Source organism: Anarhichas minor, unplaced genomic scaffold (assembly GCF_050575085.1).
Source record: "Anarhichas minor isolate MPS153535 unplaced genomic scaffold, ASM5057508v1 ptg000136l, whole genome shotgun sequence".
NCBI lineage: Eukaryota > Metazoa > Chordata > Actinopteri > Perciformes > Anarhichadidae > Anarhichas > Anarhichas minor.
In genome coordinates, this window is record NW_027466582.1 from 8,607,714 (window position 1) to 8,629,953 (window position 22,240).

General features: G+C 43.1%; 1 protein-coding gene across 1 annotated transcript in view; it reads right to left on the reverse strand.

Annotated features, from left to right (window-relative positions):
* Positions 1–10,494, reverse strand: part of syne1a (spectrin repeat containing, nuclear envelope 1a) — a 111,020-nt gene extending 100,526 nt beyond the window's left edge. Inside the window, exons 1-4 of the mRNA XM_076084527.1 lie at positions 10,315–10,494; positions 8,015–8,076; positions 2,011–2,106; positions 1,226–1,309 (exon numbers count right to left, since the gene is read on the reverse strand). Coding sequence (XP_075940642.1) covers positions 1,226–1,309; positions 2,011–2,106; positions 8,015–8,076; positions 10,315–10,459 — 387 coding nt within the window. The 5' untranslated portion in view covers positions 10,460–10,494. The remainder of the gene's footprint in view (positions 1–1,225; positions 1,310–2,010; positions 2,107–8,014; positions 8,077–10,314) is intronic.
* Between the last annotated feature and the right edge of the window lie 11,746 nt (positions 10,495–22,240).

Sequence of the window (22,240 nt, forward strand, 5' to 3'; positions counted from 1 at the left end):
AGCTTCCTAAAAGTGGAGATTTGCTGCTTTTCTTTGTTATATATATTTAAAAAGTGAATATCTTTGGGGCATTAGTCAGACAAAAACGAAGCGATTTAATGTCCCAGTGAAACGGAAGTTAGAAGCGTTTTTCATTTCATCTCAACTTAAACAACGTCACATTGGGCTATAGGAAACATTTCAATATTTTCTGTCATTATGAGGTTTAATAAATCAACAGATTTATCGATAATAAAAATAATTCAGACCTTGTGGACATTATCGCTATGGGTTTGAAACTCAGTTAAATAGATATATTACAGGGTTTCAACAGTTAACAAATATGACTGAATGGTGAAACATCATAATGCCACTGCACACTTTCCTATTAGGAACATGCATCAAAGCAATTAGGCCTCTAAAGCAAAATGTAAATACGGTCTAGACATGCATCAGATTTACACACAGAGCATATTTACATTTAATTTTCTACACACACAGATTTACGCAGTCACACACACACACACATAGACAGCAGAGTGCCCACTGACGTCTCATCTCCAGACTGCAGATTACTGCTGTAGGATTTATGGTTTTAACCCCGTCACACTTGAGGAAGACAAATCAATGTCCCTGCAGACACCAGCTCATACTTATGGCTTTATTTATGTATATCCAAGGACGAGCTGGGTGGAGCTTTGAGAATGTTTAACTAATCTCACGGAGGGGCAGTTGATGCAGTTAGACGATTACATCCAAAGTATTTTTGGTTGTAATTGTGTCAATGAAGCTGGTAAAAGGAAAGAAAACTGGAGAGTAGTAATATCACAAAGTGGTGTGGTGTGACCAGCAAATATGGTGGATCAGCTTAAGTAAAGGTCATGGTCCAATCACTGCATATTTATAGACTTTTTGATCCTTTATAGGCAAACAAACAACTTCAATAAAGACAAAAAATAGCAAAAATGGATCAAAGCCTGTGTCTGAATATCAGATCTTTCTTACTCATTTATTTACTCAACAAAATATTTGCAGGGATGTGAAAACGGAGCATACTGGTGTCAGATAAAGGAGCGATGTGGAAAGGTGGAGAGAGTAAGAGGCAGAGACGAGGGGGAAACCGGTCACACAAGGTCAGGATTCAATGTTTGCAGCCACAGGGTAGCAGCTGAGCAGGGAGAGCAGCAGGAGGGCTAAAACAAAGAAGAAGAAAAAAAACATAAAAAAGAAGGTCCTGAACTCTTACCTTCCTACCCTCAAGGAAGTTTAGAGCCGTGCCGATGTTGGCGACCCAGTGGATCCTCTTTAGCTTTTTGCCTGGCTCACATGGCTGGAAGGAAAAAGAACAATGGAGATGGGAGGAAAGAAAGAGAGAAACAGAGAGGGAGAAGATTAAAGATAGTGTGGATAAATCAAAACAGTACAGTTGAAAAGAAAATATGTTATATTGCCCATGTATGGGAATTATAGTAGGACACGGACACTATCTGATTCTGATATCTGATTTTCTCCTTTAATCTTTTTACCTGTATTTGTGTTGGCTGACGAAGTGAGGAAAACATAGAGGTCCAATCAGAGCCGTGTTTGACTATAAACAGCCGGATCAATAGGACATAGACAGCTTAGACCTAAGGCAACATGGGCCAAGTTAAATCCTCAAACTGTGTGTCTGTGTGAATGTCTTTGTCTGTGTTGTGAACTATGATCTGTCCTTGTTAATCTGGGTTTTTCCATTCAATTCAAACATCCTAATAAAAGCCAATCAATACGCATTTCCATGCAATTGTGGCTCAGTTCCCATGCATTGCAATAGGTCTGCAGCTCTTTTGAGATTTGCAGCAGCACCACTGTCTGTTATTGTATTAAAAAAAATGGGGGGGGGGGGGGGAAATGTAATCCCTCTGTTATTTGACCAGTCTGTTCCTTGTTATATCTGATCCAGGTAAAATTTAATCCAGAGAGATTAAAAGATATGAAGTGTTTTAATTCTGTAGCCAAATCACTCGCTGTAGAAATGACCGTGAAACTCACCAGTTTTTGTCCAGAGAGGACCTCCAGCAAGGCCAACAGCATCACGCCATCCTTGATGTCCTCAAACAGGTCTGTCACCACCAGCGGTGGGACACGCTGCGTGAGTAAACAAGCACACCCATGAGACTATATTGTAAAAACGTTTTTGACTTTTCAAACAACATACTAAAACAAGCCCACATAGAAATGATGTCGTGCCTCGGGGGAAAGGAAAAGGTTTCGTCGAAACACATTTTTTCTAGGAACAATTTTATGGTGTACAAGAGACATTTCCAAATAGGTGCATGGGCATAATTTGTTATATAATGTCACTGTTTACAAAAATGTTGCATGCCATAAACTCATACAAAGGATTCTCAGGTTTCCTGGAATGCTAAACCTTGGGATTTAAGTCTTAATAGCTCTTGCAATGTACATGAAACTATGAGGCAAGAGGTGTTTTTCTCTCGACATTATCCTACTCCAAGTAGCACGGCGCAAAAATAAACCAAAATACAATAAATACTGTAAGACGTTAATTTCAACTTGTGAAACTTAGATAAAGGAAATCCTGGTAAAAAATGTACTTCAAGCCTCAAATATTACTGACAGCTAGAGTCAGCCATAAGCAGAGGCTCAGCAGGCTCTGAATGGGGTCTTCAAATCCTAAAATATGCTGATGATTTCAAACTGTATCCTTCTCATTGACTTCTTCCCTGACCTGACACAGACTTCTAGACTTGGGGAAATCCACATATCTCTGTTTCTTGCCAGCGCCACATCAAGGATTTCTCTTAAAGCACAGTCACATGCTGGGGCTGAGGAGAGGTTTAGAGGGGGGGGGGGGGCGTTCATACGAGCGAGCCATTCACAGGGAGATTAGCGGCAAAGGGAGTGAAGGAGGAAGAGAGAAACGGCGTAAGCAGAGATGCATGCACGACAGTATGTTTGTGTAGTTGCACGTGCAAGTGGAGTGTGTGTGTGTGTGTGTGTGTGTGTGTGTGTGTGTGTGTGTGGGGCGAAATATAGAGAGATATACAACCCCCAACATCGCGGATTCACGAGAGAGGGGTATAATTGAGTAGAAAGAGCGGGAGCGAGAAAAATGATAGACGGCAAAGAGAGACCCTCACGTCTTTCAAAATTAATTAGCAAATCCAGCAGCTCTTCTTGCTAATTCCTCTTCTAATGTCATTTCATGGCTTTGGATATTAGAATATTCAGACAGCACTTGTGGCCCTATCATAAAGTGACTGAAGAAATACTTACAAAGACCCCGTCAAAGGGATCGTTTGTACCATGAGCTAATTGAAGTTAAATTTACCTATTTGTTCATAATAATCCCAAAGCTAATGAGGAAATTTCTGACTAATTACAAAATGAGAAAGTAATATCCATTTCCTCTGCTCGGCCATACGAGCTAAAAAAAATGAATCAAGGTCTTAATGAGCTAATTACATACGAGTGTCTGGGCCATAATTGATTGTGAGAAGAGGAGTTTCGGGATGTGTTCTCATGTTATTCCCCTGGTACACTTGACTCAGTGGATTCCAAAAGATCAACAGCATGAAAGACAGAGGGAGGGGCAGAAACGAGGAGAAGACTGAGAGGTTTCATTTTGAATTGCAATACATCCAGTTTGAAAGAATAATTGACACCAGATGCCTATTGTTCAAATCATTTGAAGGTATAGTTATTTGCAAGTTAATTTATTTTATTTGTAAGTAAATAGCAACAATGTAAATGGCTTTAACTTTTAAAATCCCAGTAAGTTGGTTATACTTTGGCACAAATCCTGCATCAACTCTTGGCACAGGATGAATGTATCTTTTAAATACTTTTAAGGAGAAAGTCATCCCATGGAAATGGCTGCAGACAAACCCCGCAACAATCAATAAAATAAACTGTATGGAGACATTTTAATTGAGTTGTTTATTATTTTATGGTTGAGAACAAAACAAGTCTACAGTCATGCTAGGGGCTCTGCGAGGCTGCACGAGGCACAGCAGTGTTTCAAGCTAATTGCTAACGCTAGTGAGCTAACGTGCTCATTATGACATTGCTAACACTATATTTAGCAGGTACATGGTTTATTCAGTGTCTTAGTTCAGTGTGTGAGCATACTAACAGGTGCTAATTAGCACTCAACACAAAGCACAGCTGAGGCTCATGGTTACCTCACTAGTTGCAGGTATTTACGTCTTAAACCAAAAGCTTGGACAAATTGAACATTTTACGAAAGATGAAAAGCCAGAGAATCACCGACGTTTTTACAATTCATCACGATGTGAACATGAATGTGTGTATTTAATTTCACAACCACTATAGAGAATATATCATTTATAACCACCAATGCCAACCTCATGCTGAAACTAGAAGAGAAGTCAGGGGGTCTTTAAAGTCATGAGGATTCATCATCTGGGAACCATGAACGTCTGTACTTCATTTTGCGCATTAAGGAAAACTATGAGAACATGAGCATAGTTGGCAGGTTGGAAATGTACAAATTATGGAAGACATCCTTGCAGCTAAGTTGGCTGAGGCACATACTATGCATCATGGTGTGCTGGGTTTGAATTTAGTGTGCATGGAGTATGTCATCCACTCAATCCCCTTCTTGCCCCACTAAAGAAAGGGGGGAGGGGAAGTAAACATCGAAAGAGGAGCGGGGAGCTTCACTTTAGTGCTGCTGTAATCTCTAAGAACACTTGGTCCACTGATTACTGTACTAAAACTCTTTGCCTGGAAAACGCCTGAGTGACGATGAGACCTCAGCCGCTCACCACTGGTCACTCGGTAATTAAGCTTTAACCTTCTCAGAAAGGATTTGTCAAAATGGAAACTTGGGGCCCACATCACTGAATTCTCCCCTCTTTTCACTCCACTGCAGTGCAGGGTGCAACATTAAAGCCTGATGCTTACATGAGAACCAAAGGTCTACCATTCTGAGCAATCAATATCCTCCAATACACTATAAATGTAATCACTCTCTATTTAAATGAAAGAAACTACAAACCTGCTGCTCTCTTAGTTTATACCTTTGGTCTATAACTGGTGATTTAATCTGTTGAACTACTCCAGAGTAATGAGAGTCATTAATCTTCTGTATGAATTACCAGCACCAATACGTCTTCTCATAGAAACTCTTTATCAGAGCTCATAAGACTTCTTTTGTTGTACCTGTGGAGTGAAATAAGTAAGGGGGGAGGGGAGTGATAGTGAAAGGAAGCCCTCACGCTATACGTCTCAACTCACCTAACGATTAATCACACACCTTTAGGCGCTGAATTAAAGACCTGTGATAACTGAAGTGGCCTAATCATCTGCATAGCCACGGGCATGATCTATCCTTCTGAGAGCAAAGCTAAACCAAGCTTCTTCCCTCTCTCCATCCTCCCGACTGTCTCTCTTACACATTTCTGTCTTTGTAGAGTATTTACACATGTGACACAAGCCCATAAGGTGCAGATGTTTTTCTAATAGTTTACAGAATGACATTTTAAAGAAATGCACCTCTTTATTACAACAGATCCTCAGCACCCGCTGAAATGACTTTTACCCCCCCTACTCATCACGAAGCTCTCCGAACATTTACCGAGCTGCCATGACGACGAACACGTTTTTTGAAGACAAATATAAGCCAATCAGTGTCACTATGGCAACGTCAGGCACCAGGTGAAAGGGTAAGCAGTTGGTCGAGGAGGAGGAGAGCAAGTAATTTGATCAACAAATCTCTCCTGATGGGCAGGTGTGATAGTATCACTCATCTATTGATTTGTTCAATTCATTAAAGTGAATTTAAAATGGAATTCAAATTACATTTCCTGGATCTTTGTCAAACCAGTTTATGTGTGATTCTGTGCAAAGAATTCGGCTTTAATTTCAGGACCGATGGTCCACGAGGCACTTCGTTATTGCACTTTAAGTTAATGGTTCTCCAACATTCAGAGCATTAATGTGCATCAAAGCACTATGTGCTATGTAAATATACAGTGGAGCAATGTTTGCCAGAGCAGAGAATGGAGTCACTCTCCCTCTGTGTGTGTTGTAATCAGAGCTTCTCCTTGCTTTGTTGACATAGCCGAGCCGGGCCGCACGTGGCTTTTAGTGCATGATAGTGCATGTGAGCGTGCCCCACTGGCTATCTCATTGCCATCGCTCTGCACTGCGCTCAAACAGCGGTTATAGCTCAAAACACCGCCCGGACCAACGGAGTCAACGCAGATACGAAGCGCCCACCCTCCGGTTCCACCTCAGGTTAACACTTTTAGCATTGTTTGTATTGTTAGCGCTGTTAGCACTGTTAGCTGCGACCCTGCGGCTCAGCCGTCCCCATGTTGAGAGCTGTTGAGGCAATAGACATGCTCTCAATTTCTAATTTAGCACCTTTAACGTAAGTTAAAAGAACAGTTAGAGATTCAGTTAGTGTTTTCCTTTCTTGCTGAGAGTTAGATGAAAAGATGGATGCCACTCTCACGTGTGCATGGTAAATATGAAGCTGGAACAAGCAGATGGTTAGCTTACCTTAGCATAAACACTGGAAACAAATTAGCCTGGCTTAGTCTGAAGGTACAAAATCCTTCTGCCAGCACTTCTAAAGCTTAGCATGTTGTATCTTCTTTGTTTCATCAGCACAAGTTGTCGTTTCACAGGTTATGTTCCGGACTATTCCTTAGCTTGGAGCAGCTCTCAGGCAAACAAAGGAGACTCCAGCCAATTGTCATTTTTGTATGAAATATCAAGATGTAATGTGTTAATTAAGCATTAAATGCCTTTCCTGTGTATTTTCAGTCTTCATGCTAAGCTAAGATGCTGGAACCATCAACATGTTTACCATGCAGATGTGAGAGTGGTAATAATCTTCTCATTTAACTCAGCAAGATAACAAATAATTGCATTTTGCAAAATGTTGAACCATTCCTTTACACTATTTAATCCAGACGTTTTGGGGATCCCTCTAATCCTCATCATCTTTCCCTAATCATTTAAACCACAACATTTTCAGTGACCACGAAATAGCAAAAGGACTGCGGCTCTGTTGCATCAAGAATTACTTAATAAATAAACTATGTGCTTACCCTAAATGTTATTAAAAATTCAAGGCGTTTAAGTATTGGGCTGTTTGTAATTTTCTGCTGGCACAGTCCTGAGACATGATATTTAATATTACGTCATGGTTTATTCCCTCCTGAGTGGTTTTCAAATGAATTTTCTGCTCCACGTCACCGTGGTTCAAGGCCTCCACAGCTGTCGTAATCAAATAGGAAACCTTGAAAGCAGCGTTGCGGATTGAAATAACGCTTAATTGCGTTGCACTGTGCCATATTTACCTTGTCCACCCAGTTCCTGACACACTATTCAAGCAGTGAGGGGTTAAATTGTGGAGCCTAATGCAGTATAATATCAAAATGACACGCATACGATGGCCCCTCAGCATGCAGCTGCATCAATTGTAATTGTTTGGTATAAGTGACAGATATACTGGTGTCCAAGCTCATTGAGGAGGCAAATGAAAGGCAGTCTTTAACTACAAACTCTAATCCTGAACAATCTAAATTGGCCCGTATTGAGATAGCGGGCTTACAGGTTACTAAGACTTCAATTATTGACAGTAGCTTGCAGGGGAAATAGATATACAGTGTATTAAATGCTGCTATGTGAAAGTGATAATTAGAGTGAGAGTAAATCCTTGCTACAAGCTATGTGAGATTGGAGGAATAAGAAGGAATATGAAAGGCATGCAAGTAAGAATGACTGTGTGTGTGTGTGTGTGTGTGTGTGTGTGTGTGTGTGTGGTCTTAGCTGGCAGAGCCGGTCCCATGACCAACTCCACAGTTTTGGAAATGGAGCAAATGTCACAGAGAGCACAGTGGATGGAGTATAGAAGATGAAAGTGATTGGAAGTGGAAAAGCAAAGAGACGGATACGTTTTCAATCCACACACCTTTTCACAAGCACCAGTGTTTGTGAAAAAGGGGACACACAATGCTGGCAGCAGCAGTGGGAATCAACCAGACTCTCTTACCTTTGCCAAGTGGGAATTGATCCATTTTGTGAATGTCCTTTTCTGCACGGCCTCCTGCTCATCTGTAAATCAGAGCCCAGAGCGTCACTATCGGTCACATGCAAAATTAAACAAAGAGCGGATTAAAGCACAATCTTCTCATTGTCTATTGTTTTTGAGAGTTGATTGGGTTTGCAGAGAACTCCAATTAACTTCTATACTTTTGCTGTCTGTCTCGTGTGTCTGAACGCAGTCGCACCACATCATGATGTAGTAAGAAAAGAGCATTTGACATTTAAAGATGACATTTTCACTGGCTGGACTCCTCTTAGTGTGGACAGACATCTCTGCTCTCAGAAATGCCCTTTAGATGATAGAAGGGCAGTGGTTCTTCCTGTGCAATGACGTATCTCGGCCGTGATCTATAAGAGGGTGTTATTCATTTCTGAGCACAGTTTAAGCATACAATCTGTTGTTACAATACTCACACACACACATTAAGCCAGTCTTACTCCAAATGTACTGATTTACCGATATATAAAGGCAGGGCATTGTGGGGGCTACAGCGATAAAGGAACAATCAATAGCATAGATGTCTGCTGACGATGTCCCCTAAAAAGACACTTTACTTAAATGACAAAAAGACATAAATCAGGTCTTATCTTTCTCACATGTGCACAAGCAAAAATACAGTGCAGATACAAACTCACATGCACAGGCAAACATAGTACAGAGGGAGTTTTGAGAATTGCATACGTATGTTCTGCAGGTATTACTGCTGTAATCTTTCCTTCCCCGATTCCCTTTTGACACCGAAATGAATTGTTGCTTGCAGCCCATGCAATAACAAGTGGGACTGCCACGACGGTTACATCTGTAATCGACAAATTCATGTGCAGCTCTCACATGAATTCCATTATAATGTACACAAACCAGTTGTATAGTTTGCCTGGGACTTAAGGATCCAATCATGTACAGTGACTAAAAGATGTGACAATGTTTTTTTTTTTTTTCTGTCCCGTCTGCGCCACAGAGCAATATCCTCCAGATAAGCATGTTATCAGTGAGTCTGACACACTGCTTTCCTCCACCTTAATGAAATATGCTGACGGTGTGATTACACTCAAGTTGGTTAGTGTGTCACTAGGTACTGCGGGCAGATGTGGACAGTAAAGGGTCTGTGTGCATCAGAGGGGGGGGGGGGGGGGGGGGGGGGGTTGTTCATACATAATGCAGATACATTCACAGAAAGTCATACGTGTCACTGAGCAGGTCCTCGTTCTACAAATGAATCTTTTGATTGGGTCCAGGAGTAATCAAATATTGATGGGCGGTAATATTGGATGAGAATAAGAAAGATTTAGCCCCCTCATCCTGGAGCAGGAGCATGTGTGACGGAGAACATGTCTGCACGAGCGCGGTGCCAGCCTCTCAGTCTCAGGGACGGGGTGACTTTGAACTGTGCGTGCACACAATCACACTTAAACACACACACACACACACACACACAGTCACATTCTTTCAATATCACAAAGGGAAACCGCCGTCCCCAGCAACCAAGCCTCGCAGCAGCGTTTTAACACACTTGATTACCTTCTCGGCTAGTGTTGGTCCGTACCATCATTAGTCTCTTCCGCAGCCCCGGAGTTCCCACTTTGACCCCCCCACAGTGAAGATGACCTTAATGAAATATCATTAAAATCTAGTTTGTTGTCTCAGAGGCTGTGTCTACAGACACATTAAAGCAGCCATCCTGGCCCAGTCTCTGTCAAGCCAATCTAATCTCTCAGACAGTGAGACAGAATGCTGAATGCATGGTGCCCAAATACAGATGAGCAGACAGGCGGACCACAACAGGGTCGAACAGAGAGATAAGAAATCAAACATTGTGACAGTCTGCCCGCTGTGCTGTGACACATTCAGTGAGCTGGTACTTGTCTGCCGAGTCTGCTTGCTTCACCTGCTGCAGGCTCCGAGCTCAGCAACCTCTGCGCACACACACACTCTGCCAACGTGGAAACGCCCCCTTCAAATTCCTGCCCATTTCACTCAACACACCACGTCGACAGCCCCCCAAAAATGTCCCCTGCAGGGAACATTTAGTAAGGAAACTACACTGCAAAATGCTCACACTCGCATAGGCACATCCAGTCTGTACTGCAGTGCCATGCCAAATCACACACACACACAGCATACCATTTAAAATATACACATACACACACACACACACACACACACACACACTATGTACTTGCCTTCATTTTCTCACACTCTGCATCAAAGTAGGGGACACACATTCATGCACACTCCGTCCCACTTACCGCGGAGGTAGTGGAAGAACCCAGTCACCAGGTTGAGGGATGTGTTCTTTTTCGGGGAGCCTTCGCCCCCTACTCTGCCTGCCATCCTGTCCCCCAGACTACACCTCGATTCCCGCCTGTGGTCATGAGGATGTTGAGAGGACATTCACGGCAACCTCCGGGAGAGGCTATACTTGCCCTTGCTCCTGCCCTTGCTGCCTCCCCCCCCCCCCCCTCTTTTTTTTGGGGAGGCGTCTTTAAAGAGCTCCCTGGAGCACTGGACCTCCCGAGATGACAGCGGCGAAACTGTTGCTCTGAGGCAAAGCCAGGAAGAAGGTTTCACCCTCCTGGTCTCCTTTCGGCTCGCTGTCCTCTGTCCTGTCCTGCGGTAGCGGGCTGCCGACTCAGTCAGACTCAGTGTTTTTCCTGCCTGTTAAGCAGCTTGGGAGTGTAATGTGAGTGTACGCGTGAGACTGTTTGTGTGTGAGTGAGAGCAGTGCAGTGTCGGCTTGCCTCCGCATCAATCTTTCTTGCTTAGTCTCTCTCTCTCTCTCCCTCTCTCTCTCTCCCTCTAAATTTCTCACTGTAGGCTGCGGGAACAATCCACTTCCCTCCACTGGCCAGCCAATCAGAGTGCGTGGGAATGAGTGATGTCACGGCAGCCCCGTACTGATGTGGAGAGGGAGAACTGACTGGTGGGGAGGGTGGTGGGTGAGTTGAAGGGGATCATTTAACAGGTTAGGAGGGAAGGAGTGTGAGCTCTGCTCTGACAGCATCACACACATATGTTCCAACACAATATCGGGACAGACATGCAGGAATTCCCCATGTGTTACTGGCACTCTAATACCCCTCCTCCCTCTCTCTCTCTCTCTCTCTCTCTCTCTCTCTCTCTCATCCACACAGATACCATGCAGTGTTTGAGGCTTGCAGCTCTCGACTCTTTAGCGCCTGCAGGAGCAGACTATCACCGGCAGTCGTCCTGTCTGATCCGCTACTGTACCATCTTCAAAAGGGGTCTGCTTTCATCTGAACCAAAGTCACATGCAGTAGATCTGTTTGTTTTCTGCCAGGGAGGGAGTACTGTACTGAACAGAATACAACAGAGGTGAATAAAATATCTTAGGATAGGTTTGTATGACATACAGAAGGTAGTATACAGAGTATACTCAGCAACATCAGGGATTTAAGTGTCTATAGACAATATAGGCAAGTCCAGAACAAAAGAAACAATATTAAAAGTGCTTTGACCTTTTATTCGCTCTGAATGTGTGATCTGTATTGCAGCGAAAAACATACACTGCAGACAATGGTAGTACTGTTCACCCAACTACTCTAAATTTAGTATCTAAAGAGACACTCTACAACCACGAGTTACTAGAGCTGTTACTAGGAACTGATCAGGCCAAAATTCCCCCCAACCCTTCACTGCTGCAGTAACATTATAGCAGAAAATACTAGTGCAGTACGTTGACCTCTTCTCCTTTTAACTGTCTGATTTTTACCTCCGTTTCTGTCTCTCTCACTCTCTTTTTCAGTCTCTATTTTCCTCAAATTTTGTCCCTTATATTCTCTAACACACACACACACACACACACACACACGCACACGCACACACACACACACACGCTCTGGCAGTGTTAAAAACGATCTTCTTTGAAACCATATTCAGAGAGTTTTCAAGAAAGCAATTTTCGGGCAGAATAGCCTGGTGGGTCTTATATCAGCCTTAAAGATGAAAGGACCATTCATCATTTGTGTGATTTTCCCTTTTGTTCTTTGGGTTCCCCCCATAAGGGATTTTAATTATGAAAGCCATCAATAACCAATGGCAGCTGTCATCTGCTATCTGTCTGCTGATAATCACACTGCTGACACTCCTCCCTATAACAACCCTGAAACTGGCCGTCATCGCGCCATCACGAGCCTCTTCCACAGACCGGTCTTTGAAAGGGTTGTCCGTTTTAAATATCTGTATAGTGATATTACTGTGTATGTGCCTGAGCGTGTGTATGTGTGTACAGGTATGATAGATAGACTGAGCAAGAGTTCAAAGAAATATTCATGCGGCCCCGTTTTCCCTATTTACATATACATAGCCTGTATTTGCGCACTCGAGACTATAAAAACTGAATTTTTATGCCAGTGGAACGCAGAATCCATCCAATGGGACATTTACACACTCACAATCCCTACTCAATAATATTACTGCAGCTGTTTGTGCAGCCCACACTATATCGATGAAGTAAATAATGGAACAGACGATATCGACAGATGATCCCTCGCGAACTTGGTTTCAATTTATACCAGTCTCCATGTTTACGGTGGTTTTGTGTCTGATAAATCATTCCTGGAGAGCTACACTTCAATTCAGTGAGAAGGAACTATCCAAGGTGCTGAACCTGTCAACGGGAATCCTTTCAGCCTGACAATGACTTTGGTTTAATACAGTAAATCTAAATGGAAGTAATGGAAAATTAAGATGGAGTATAAACATGCTGGGACTCCAAATAGCCAAATAAAAAGCACAACATTTCTGTTTTTGTCGGTATGTTCGAGAGATTTTTTCCAGTGAGCAAGCTGAAGTTCCCTCGTGAGCTAAACTGTTGAGAAAAACAGCCCCGGGACAAAATCAAGACAAGATGGTGAGGATCCATGGGACTTATTAGGTCTCACCATGGGAGTGGTAAGAAATGCAGGGCGGGCAGGTGCATTCACACGCACACACGCACACGCACACACACAATAAAATATGCTGAATGCAAGCAGAAACCTTTTCTCTTCTACTGTGTGTTCAGGAATAAACCAACAGACTCCTTTAGGCTGCAGACCTCAGGAGTGTTCCAAGAGAGAAAGGGGGGGGGGGGGGGGGTTGGTTAAAACAGACTGAACCTCAGCTGGTCTTGATCCCTAATGGCGCCCCTGGCAGCCATACAAACACACCAGATCCCTCTCTGAGGTTGTCGAGGTTGGACGTGGGTCAGCGCCCAACGCTCACACAGGTATGTCTGCAGGGTGCGGGGGTTCCCAAGGAGAGGAGGAACCGCTTCTTTTCAGCTGTTAAAAAGGAAAAACAAACGGCCTACTGGAGGGTGGACTAACACGGTTTCTGCTCACATCGTAATCTATTCACCCCAAGGATATTTGGGTTTTCTTTCTGAGCAGCCAAGACTTCTTGTTTAGCCTCGTGCGTGTACAGAGACACAGCGCCACCTAGTGGATAAGTATTCAAGTATGTGAAGTTCTCTTTGTACGTCTGAAGTGCAGTACAAAGAGAAGAGCAGACAACACAGGAAAAATGAACAAACTCAGCATAAACTCAGTTTTTACAACGCAGCCTCCTAGATGACCCCGCTCTGCATTTGAGCATCTCTGATCTCTCTCTTAATCTATCAACGACTAACGAAGCAGCCGTGATTATGGTCTAGCAGAAATGGACTGTAATGTACAAGGTTACACATTCTGCGCTCAAATATTAATTTGGTAATGTATTAATTCAATTATATTATCTTAATGTTATTCAAGCTGGTGGGCATTCAAAGAACAGTAGCGTGAAAGCATGAATAGCTCCAGTGAGTCCCAATGGGAGTGTTGATACCATGCTGCTATACATATTTATTTAGCGATAATGCATTTTCTTCTGCAATACAACAGTAATGGAACAGGCCTGTTAAAGCTATCATGCACTAAATGGATGTCTTTGTTGTGTACTATGGAGGTAGCCTGTAATTGCTCCATACAAACACATCCACAAGCACACACCCAACACGTGCAGACACACATTTTAATCCACCGCACTGACACACAGAGTGATTTCACAGGTTTTTGGGGGCTTTTCTGCCTCAAAAAAAAGCTTCTTTATCCACTTCCTGATTCCAGCTCTTCTCTTTCACCCCAACAATTCCTAATTTAAAAACCCCTTCTCAGCACTTCCGCCGGGAGTACTTTCACCCTAACACTCGATAACACCCTCTATCACACCCTCAGCACATCCACTCAACCCTCACATGCCTATTCAGCCTCTCCATTCGCCATCCCACTCCATTGACAGCACATTTATACCAGTCCCAACATAAGTGCCGAGACGGAAGTCCAAAATGCCAGCTCATTAGCATAGCTAATTACATTTCAGTAATAATGAACCACATTAAAGAGAGAGTGAGAAGGGGGGAACAAGTCAAAGTGATTATCAAAACAACCCCTTTCCTCTTTCAAGCACCAACACTCCCCTTTCAGCACCAGATGTGCAGAGAAGGCACCTTTGTGTTCAACAGAAATGTCCAAATATCAGTGTTCATTACAGCCAGGCCACTGATACAGTCATTTCAGCACCTGCAGTACTGACAGACACACATGCACGCACGCACACACACAAAGCAATAAAGCAGATCAGCATGCCAATGAATGAAAGTCAAAAAAGTAAAAGATATTTATAACGTAAAAAGAGACAAATAGAACACTTTGTATTAAAAATTTAACAAAAATACAACATAAAATCTGAACGTATAAATTGGAAAAACTATCATCACCTCGGGATTGAAGAATATAGAAATTAGAATTATGCATTTGACTAATTTCTGACAGGGATGCTGCAGAAAACTCAGATTATATTATGTGGCAAAACAGTGGTACGTTGTGCCCTATTGGATTTGAGCTGCAATTTCCATCCTACTTTTATCAGGTAAATACATTCAAATGAACAAAACCGCATTTTAACACTATACAAAAACAGACCGAACATGTGGCTGATACAAAGCATCTATTCCACGGGAGGTTCCAGGGGTCATATCAAAACGCCACTCAGTGGCACTAAGAGCATTACAGAGACTCAATTTGGCTTTGAAACAATATTTTCAGCGTTTCTCTGCTGCTCTATCTATGAATGTGTGTGTGTGTGTGAGGATTTTGTGTGTGTGTGTGTGTGTGTGTGTGCCTGTGTGATGCTTTGTGCGCGTGGGAGTGCAGGAGTGGGTCAGACAGTCTAAGCTCTTTATCCAGGTTCAGTGGCCCGCCACACATTACGGGGACGAGTGAAGTGAAAGGACTGGCGTCAGCACACGAGATACATCACTGTGGCCAGAGCAGTAAATTCAGTTAGAAGTCCCGTCTTTTGCTGTGAAATAAAAACACTGACTGGAACAGAGCCAGAATCATATACAATTTACTGTCGCACACAACCACTTGTGTGTATTTACTCTTATCCAGCTGGGGCCATTTTTTAGTCTTACTGAAAGTAAATCTGAATTATTTTGTGATGTATTCCTCTTTTCTTACTCCAACAACAACCACCTGTCCAGTTAGTGATCTCATTCTGATGAGGAATTATTCATTTCCTTCAAATTCCCTAAACATCGCTTGAATGCTCACTTTTTCCTCACTGAACAGTCTTGAATTGTTAAAAGCAGGAAAGCGGGGTTTGTTGTGTCAGGTGGCAGGTTTTGTTTGCGTCTGCAGCGTGTGAGAAAGGGCCCTAGGGGACAGATGTCAGCATGCAGCACAACAGGAAATCATATTTCATAAAGACGCGGCACCTCCAGTGCTTTGTTTTACATTGTAGGTAAATGGAAAGGGATCATGGACTCCCTCCCTCCAGGAACAACGACACAACATAAGTAAAGAGCTGAGAAAATGCAGGATTTTAAAGGCATATTTAGAACAAAATTCAGATTTTATTAACAGGATAATAAAATGAGTGAAGAAAGGTTCAGTCTAGCTTCGGTGTATTTTGAAAGTCAATGTTCTATTCAGTGAGAGACAGAATATTTAAAAATATCTAAAGCTGTGATAAACCCAAACCCATCTGGTGCTCCAAGCAGATTGAATTAAAAGCTGGGAATGACTTCTTTCACCAACTCAGGTATGCTGATATCATCACATTATCTGGCCAGCTGACCTCTCAGGAGGCCAGGGCCTCTGACCTCTTTTTAAAAATATGTGAGTGCTAAATGGACCGCCAGAGGCAGAATTTCCCACCATCCAATCACATTGTGACAAGTGGGGTAAAAAAAGGAAGAGAGGTGTCTGTGGTTGAGAGATAAGAGCATGCATGAGACTCAAAAGCATTACAGACAGAGAGGGAAGGTGTCTTGGGGTCACGAGCTGAGGTGTGAGGATTCTCTCTGCGAGGACATTGTTCTGTACGTCCATCAAAACTATCTGATGCCTCCATCTGACAGAGTCAGGGATGTTACAGAAATGCTGCAGAAGTGTATCAGTGTGGCCTAAAGCTGGAACTTTGCTCCACATTAATGGTCCGTACTGGGTCAACAGTAGCTTGTATTGCTGCCTTTAGTCAATCGGCCTTGAATCAAAAATAGGTGTGATTTTTTAAGAGGAAAAAAAAGAATCAATACTGATATCTCGCTTCGCTGAACTAATGTTGGAATACACTTAGACCGTCACGAAGGTGTGATCTCTGAAAACGGTTGAAAGCGGATAAAGCCCAGTGACCTAATCTTGTGACATGTCACTCAAACCTTCACTGACTGATCTGATCTGCAATAGAAGCTGTCACTGAGAAACTAGCATGGACTTAGACACTAAATACCTCTTAGTATACACACACACACACACACACACACACACACACACACACACACACCGTTGTATCAAACAGTATGTCCTGTTGCAGTAACAGAAGCTGAACAAGACACGGCCAATAAGCCCACAGGGCGAAAAAGAGAAGCCTGTGCTGGCTGTCATGCGACTGCCTCTATGACAACAAGTCATAAACACAATCTGGAAAGAAGCAGCAGAATAAATAACTCCATCCCACACTGAACCTACTGCCACAGTTCTGAGGCTACAACAGAGCGACGGCTTCATGTTGACGGTCTGGCGGCCTTGAAGACTCGTTCCACGTCTGTTTAACCATTTAGCTGAACTGCTGACACCCAGTAGTACGATGTGTGTGTGTGTGTGTGTGTGGGGTGGGGGGTGGGGGGGGATGGAGGCAAAAAGATGCATCTGGGCTATTTTTAAAACACCAAGTGCTTGTTTCAGTGTCTCTGTGTGAAGCTGTGGTACCCAGAGCCGCAGACGATAAATGGTGGCGTCAGGACTAAGCAGGAGGCTGGCGTGGCTCAAGGTGACCGTCTGCCTGGTTCTTCCTTGGCTGCGGCCGAACCATAATGTCGCCCCTGGCAACAGGATGTCACCCTGGACCTGTGCCAACGTGAGGATTTGTGCCAGTACCACCAGCAATCAGGAGCTTAAAAACGGGTGTGTGGGCTCTCTCTCTCTCTCGCTCGCTCTCTCTCTCCCCTACTTGTCCAGTGTCATTTTCTTGCTTTTCCAACTGCCTCTTTCATCCCTATTTCATCCGTCTAATATGCTGCTGACTGCTGTTGCCCTCTTTTTTCACATTTCATCCTGCTCAGCATCCTCCTTAATCAAAAATTACAGACGGTGCTGATAAAAAGTGTACCGCACTGCAGAATTTCCTTAAATGCAGTCGCTTTGCCAAGAAAAAATGAATACGCGAAGCCATAAACGATTGAGAAACTGCATGGAAATCTGCGGCAATCTCCTTCTGTATTATTTGATCAAAAGCAAATCACAAGTACAGAATAACACACACACACAGACAACTCAAGCAGGTGTCCCATATACAATGAGGCTCAGCTACGGTGTCTGCTTGATAAGCTAGCAGACGGTGAAGCCCAGAGGCGTAGGTGGGAACGCACGCCTCTGCCGCCCACGACGGAGAAAACAGGTGAGAAATTGAAATAGGAAAAAACGGCGCATCGCTTTTCTCATTAATGAGAGACAACAAACGGGCAAATTCCACAGCATATGGAGGAGTTCAGGCTGGGAGGTCTTCAAAGCGGACTCCGCGTTCTCTGCCATATGGTGTCACTAATTGCTGTTTTTTCCGCCGCGACACAGAGGTACACCAAAAGAGACGGTTGAAAGATGAAAAGCACAGACCCAAAAACTGGGGCAAAAGTTTTGATTGTTTTGATGTCGCGCTGAGCGGTTACTAACAGCTTCTAAATTGAGCCTGAAGGGAGTACAGTTCATTTTCATAGCTGCTGGTGATTTGTGGAAGTGGCTAATTTGAGAACATTGTCCTCTCTGGAGAGGATGAATACAATATGGTAATGTAATCAGACTTTAAAAGACATAAAAAATAGAATTAGATTACCTATATTTAACTCTGAAGTCGTAAGAAATAAGATTGCGTTCAAGTTTTCACCACTAACGTGAACATAAACGTGTCAATAAAGTACATTTCTGAACACTTATCCTGCTGGAGAATTACTGCAACCGTGGGAAATGAAAAGCGAGCCACCCTGAACAAAAGGTGCCATTGATTTCATTCAGCGATCTAATTTGTGACATTTCTACCTGGAGAAACACCGCATGATACCCGAGGCAAGGAACGCTCACGCTCACGTTATGGTGTGTTCTCTTTATGCTGTGCGCTGTTTTATGTTCAGACAAATAAAAAAACACAAGTGTTCCTCTTTGATTCTGACAAAACATCTTGATGATATCATCACAGGTTCAGCTCTCGTCTCCCAGGAGATGGATTGCCGACCAGAAGTGCGGCGTACTCATTATATATGGCATAATGAGTGACATTGCTGAAATAAAGCAAATCTATTGACACCACCGGCAGCATGTGAGACTTGTAGTAACATCTCTACTCAAGCATGTCATTCAAAAGCCATTCAAATGGCCCATGTGTCTCTGCAACCGTTGGTAAAGAGACTGTTTGGTGTATTTAGATAATGTGGACACACCCCCATCCACAGGACCCAGCCAGAAGAGTATTTTAGGAACAAGCCACACTTGGGACAAAGCGACATTATTTACAGTTCATGTCATTTACTGTCTTGTCGTGTTAAATAATAGTCCTGAATTTACCTACAAGCAGTGGACTCCATTATTACTACATATTCTCTATAGACAAAATATTATGCAGCTTCCCAAAAAAAGGAATATATATATTTTTTATCCTCATAGATAAATAAAAGAATAATTGCGATGTAATAAACTGATTCTCTCCAAATACTGTCTAACACGTCAATGTTCTTGCATCTTTAGGGGGAAGCTTCTAAAATTAGATCAATCGGAGCACAATCGGGATTCAAAGTGTGCACCAACACCTGCACACAGTGATGCAGAGGAGCCACGTGGCTGGTGATGCCGTTCTTAGCTTTCACAGAAACTGCCACCTCAGAAGCCACACAGGGAGCAGCCATATTGGATCCCAGCTCTGGTGTCACCTGACTTTCCCTGCTACTTTGCGAGTGTCATCGATCTGATCCGGTCAGTGAGGGGATGTGTGACTATGCCACACAGGGATACAATGTTTTACTGTAGAGGGAGGTGATACACACACACACACACACATTGTTTGACTTCTAGGAAGGGGGAAAAAAAGACTGAATAAATGTTGATATCTGCTGCAAATACAGTAAAAAAATGAAAGAAAGGTTAGAGCAGAGGTCAGAGATAAGAGAAGAAAACCAGAATTGTTAGTTTGAATGTGTCAAGGGTGCAAAATAATTTTTAAAAATGTCTGTAATTCATGCCACAGTACGCTACACGAACATAAGTCTGAGGATACGACGATCCACATCAAGGAATGGACTTCATCCTGTCAGCTTCTCTGGGGATTAGCTTTATCTATTGTCTGCTTCCCAGTCTATCCACAGACACAAACACATACTGTGCATGTATGCAAGCATGTGCACACATAGACACAAACAATGAATACATACAACAGTTGCATGCATCTCTATTTTCTATTTAAAGCCAACTAAAGCACTGTGAGCAACTACATGTTGGACAAAACACAACTGATTATGACCTAAACATGTCCAATGTGCTTGAGTACTGCATGCTGTGATATTGCGTATCCCTTTCTGTCATGTCCTTCCCCATACCACACGTTTATAAGACATTTGAACTTGAACAGCACTCCACAGATAAGACATGAGCAGAAAAGATCAAATCCATGTAGAGCAGTTTTACAGTAACAGTAAATGTCTCTAGCTCATACTGTTTTGCTGTGTCATGCCAAGCACTAGGTCACCCCTAAAAACGCTGCAGAACCCAGGTGGAGGGGTTTTGAGTGAGTACGCATTTTACACCTACCTTGCAGCATCTGCATCACGTTGGCAATATCCCGAGTAGAGTGTCCATAGTGCCTGGGTGATGCCATGCTGCTGTCCTGAGGTCATCAAAGTCACGTCTCAAACTCCCGTGCGTCACCACCGGCGAGGCTCTGATGCTGTGATCAGGACTCAGATCGAGCCGCAGCAGTCGTGCGTCTCCCACTGACCGCAGGGCTATCAGGGCTGAATCGTGTCCATGCTGTATGTTTTCTCTTTTCAAGTCATCCCTGTTGCAGTAGCAGTCTGCAATCCTCTCACTCGGAGAAGCTCCTCCCCTGACGATGACGTAAGTTCATACTGTATGTGTATGCGAGCAATCACATACAGTATGCCTGAGCCTTTCACTTCTGCAGACAAGACAGCTTCCTGGTCTGCCTGCACTGCCACCTCCTGTCCAATCAAAAGGGATGGCTCTTCCTTCCTCACTTCAGGACCAATAGCACGCCGGGTATCGTCCCGTGCCAACTGGTGCCACTGTAAGATGTGTGCCATGTCTGTGAGTGTGGGAGAGAAAGTGTTTGTCAGCAAGTGAGAGACGCAATGGACGAACAGAGGAGAGAATCTGCTGCAGCGGACCTCGCCTCTGATGGCAACAACACATTTCTTACTGGATGTGAACTTAGATAAAGCAGTTATACCACATATGTTAAAGGTAAAATACATCCACAAACAGAATTGACATTGTAATTTTCTAAATCAGAGCTTCAGGACTTGAATTGATGATTTCAGGAGACGCTTTCAGGCGTTGCTGAAATAAATAAGTGACTAATTTTATCTTTATGTATTAAAGTAAATGCTTACTGGGCTTCTCCGAGATGCACTTTCCTTTCTTACACTTTTCTATTTTATTACAGTTATTATTTGAATTCCTAAAACTGTAAATTGATGAGGAGTCTGGGGTCATACACTGAATCATGACATAATCAATGTACTTAACTAATAACGATAAAGTATTCAGTAAAAAATAGTTTGATTTTGGATGAAGGGCTTCCAGCTCTAACTCAGATAATGTCCTTGTATTTTAAAGAAGTCACCATGCGTGCTCGTTTAGCTTACTATGCATCGCTCCATCATTCACTGCTTATTGAGTCTCATGCAACAGTGGACTTTCCTTTTTAAATGAAATGTGACACGTGCAGGTAGAAAAAAAAAATCACCAATACGAGTAAACAATCGATGAAAACACAACCCTGCCAATAAAACATCTCTCCCAAAAAACTCCATATCCGATATTTGCTGCTCCCCAGCAGATCAATGCCACTCTTTGAAATGCATGAGGGAGGTGTGACGAACCACTGGGCTCTGAGCACTTATCACAGTGTGTAATCCCATTTGACGAGTCCTTTCATCATCATCTCAGGAGAGCTCTTAGAGGAGCTGCTCTGGCCACAGCCTCATCCAACAAAGTGAGAGACAGAGGAGTGGGCACGGGAAATATAAAAGCTGATAAATGATTATTGATTGCAGATCCTCTGCTCAATGAATGACACTGAAAACACTGCACAGATGTAGTGCAATCTGCTGCGAGGATTAATTTATGGAGTGGCTTTATGTTAATGAGGTGGAGGCATTAGAGCAGCATGAGGGTGATTTCATGGACAGCAGAACGGCTCTCCGCCATCTATTTGTGAGTCCAGATTTCTTGATCTCTGCATTGTCCAGGCTCTCTTTGAAAGCTCCGCTGTTTACTGTTTACTGTTTACCGACAGTGACTGAGGAAATGATGTTTACCGGGAAAAAACACTCTTAGCCAAAATGATGTGGGAGAAGGGGTTATTATTTAGACTGAAGAATTGTTGTATGGGAATCATTCCCAAAAG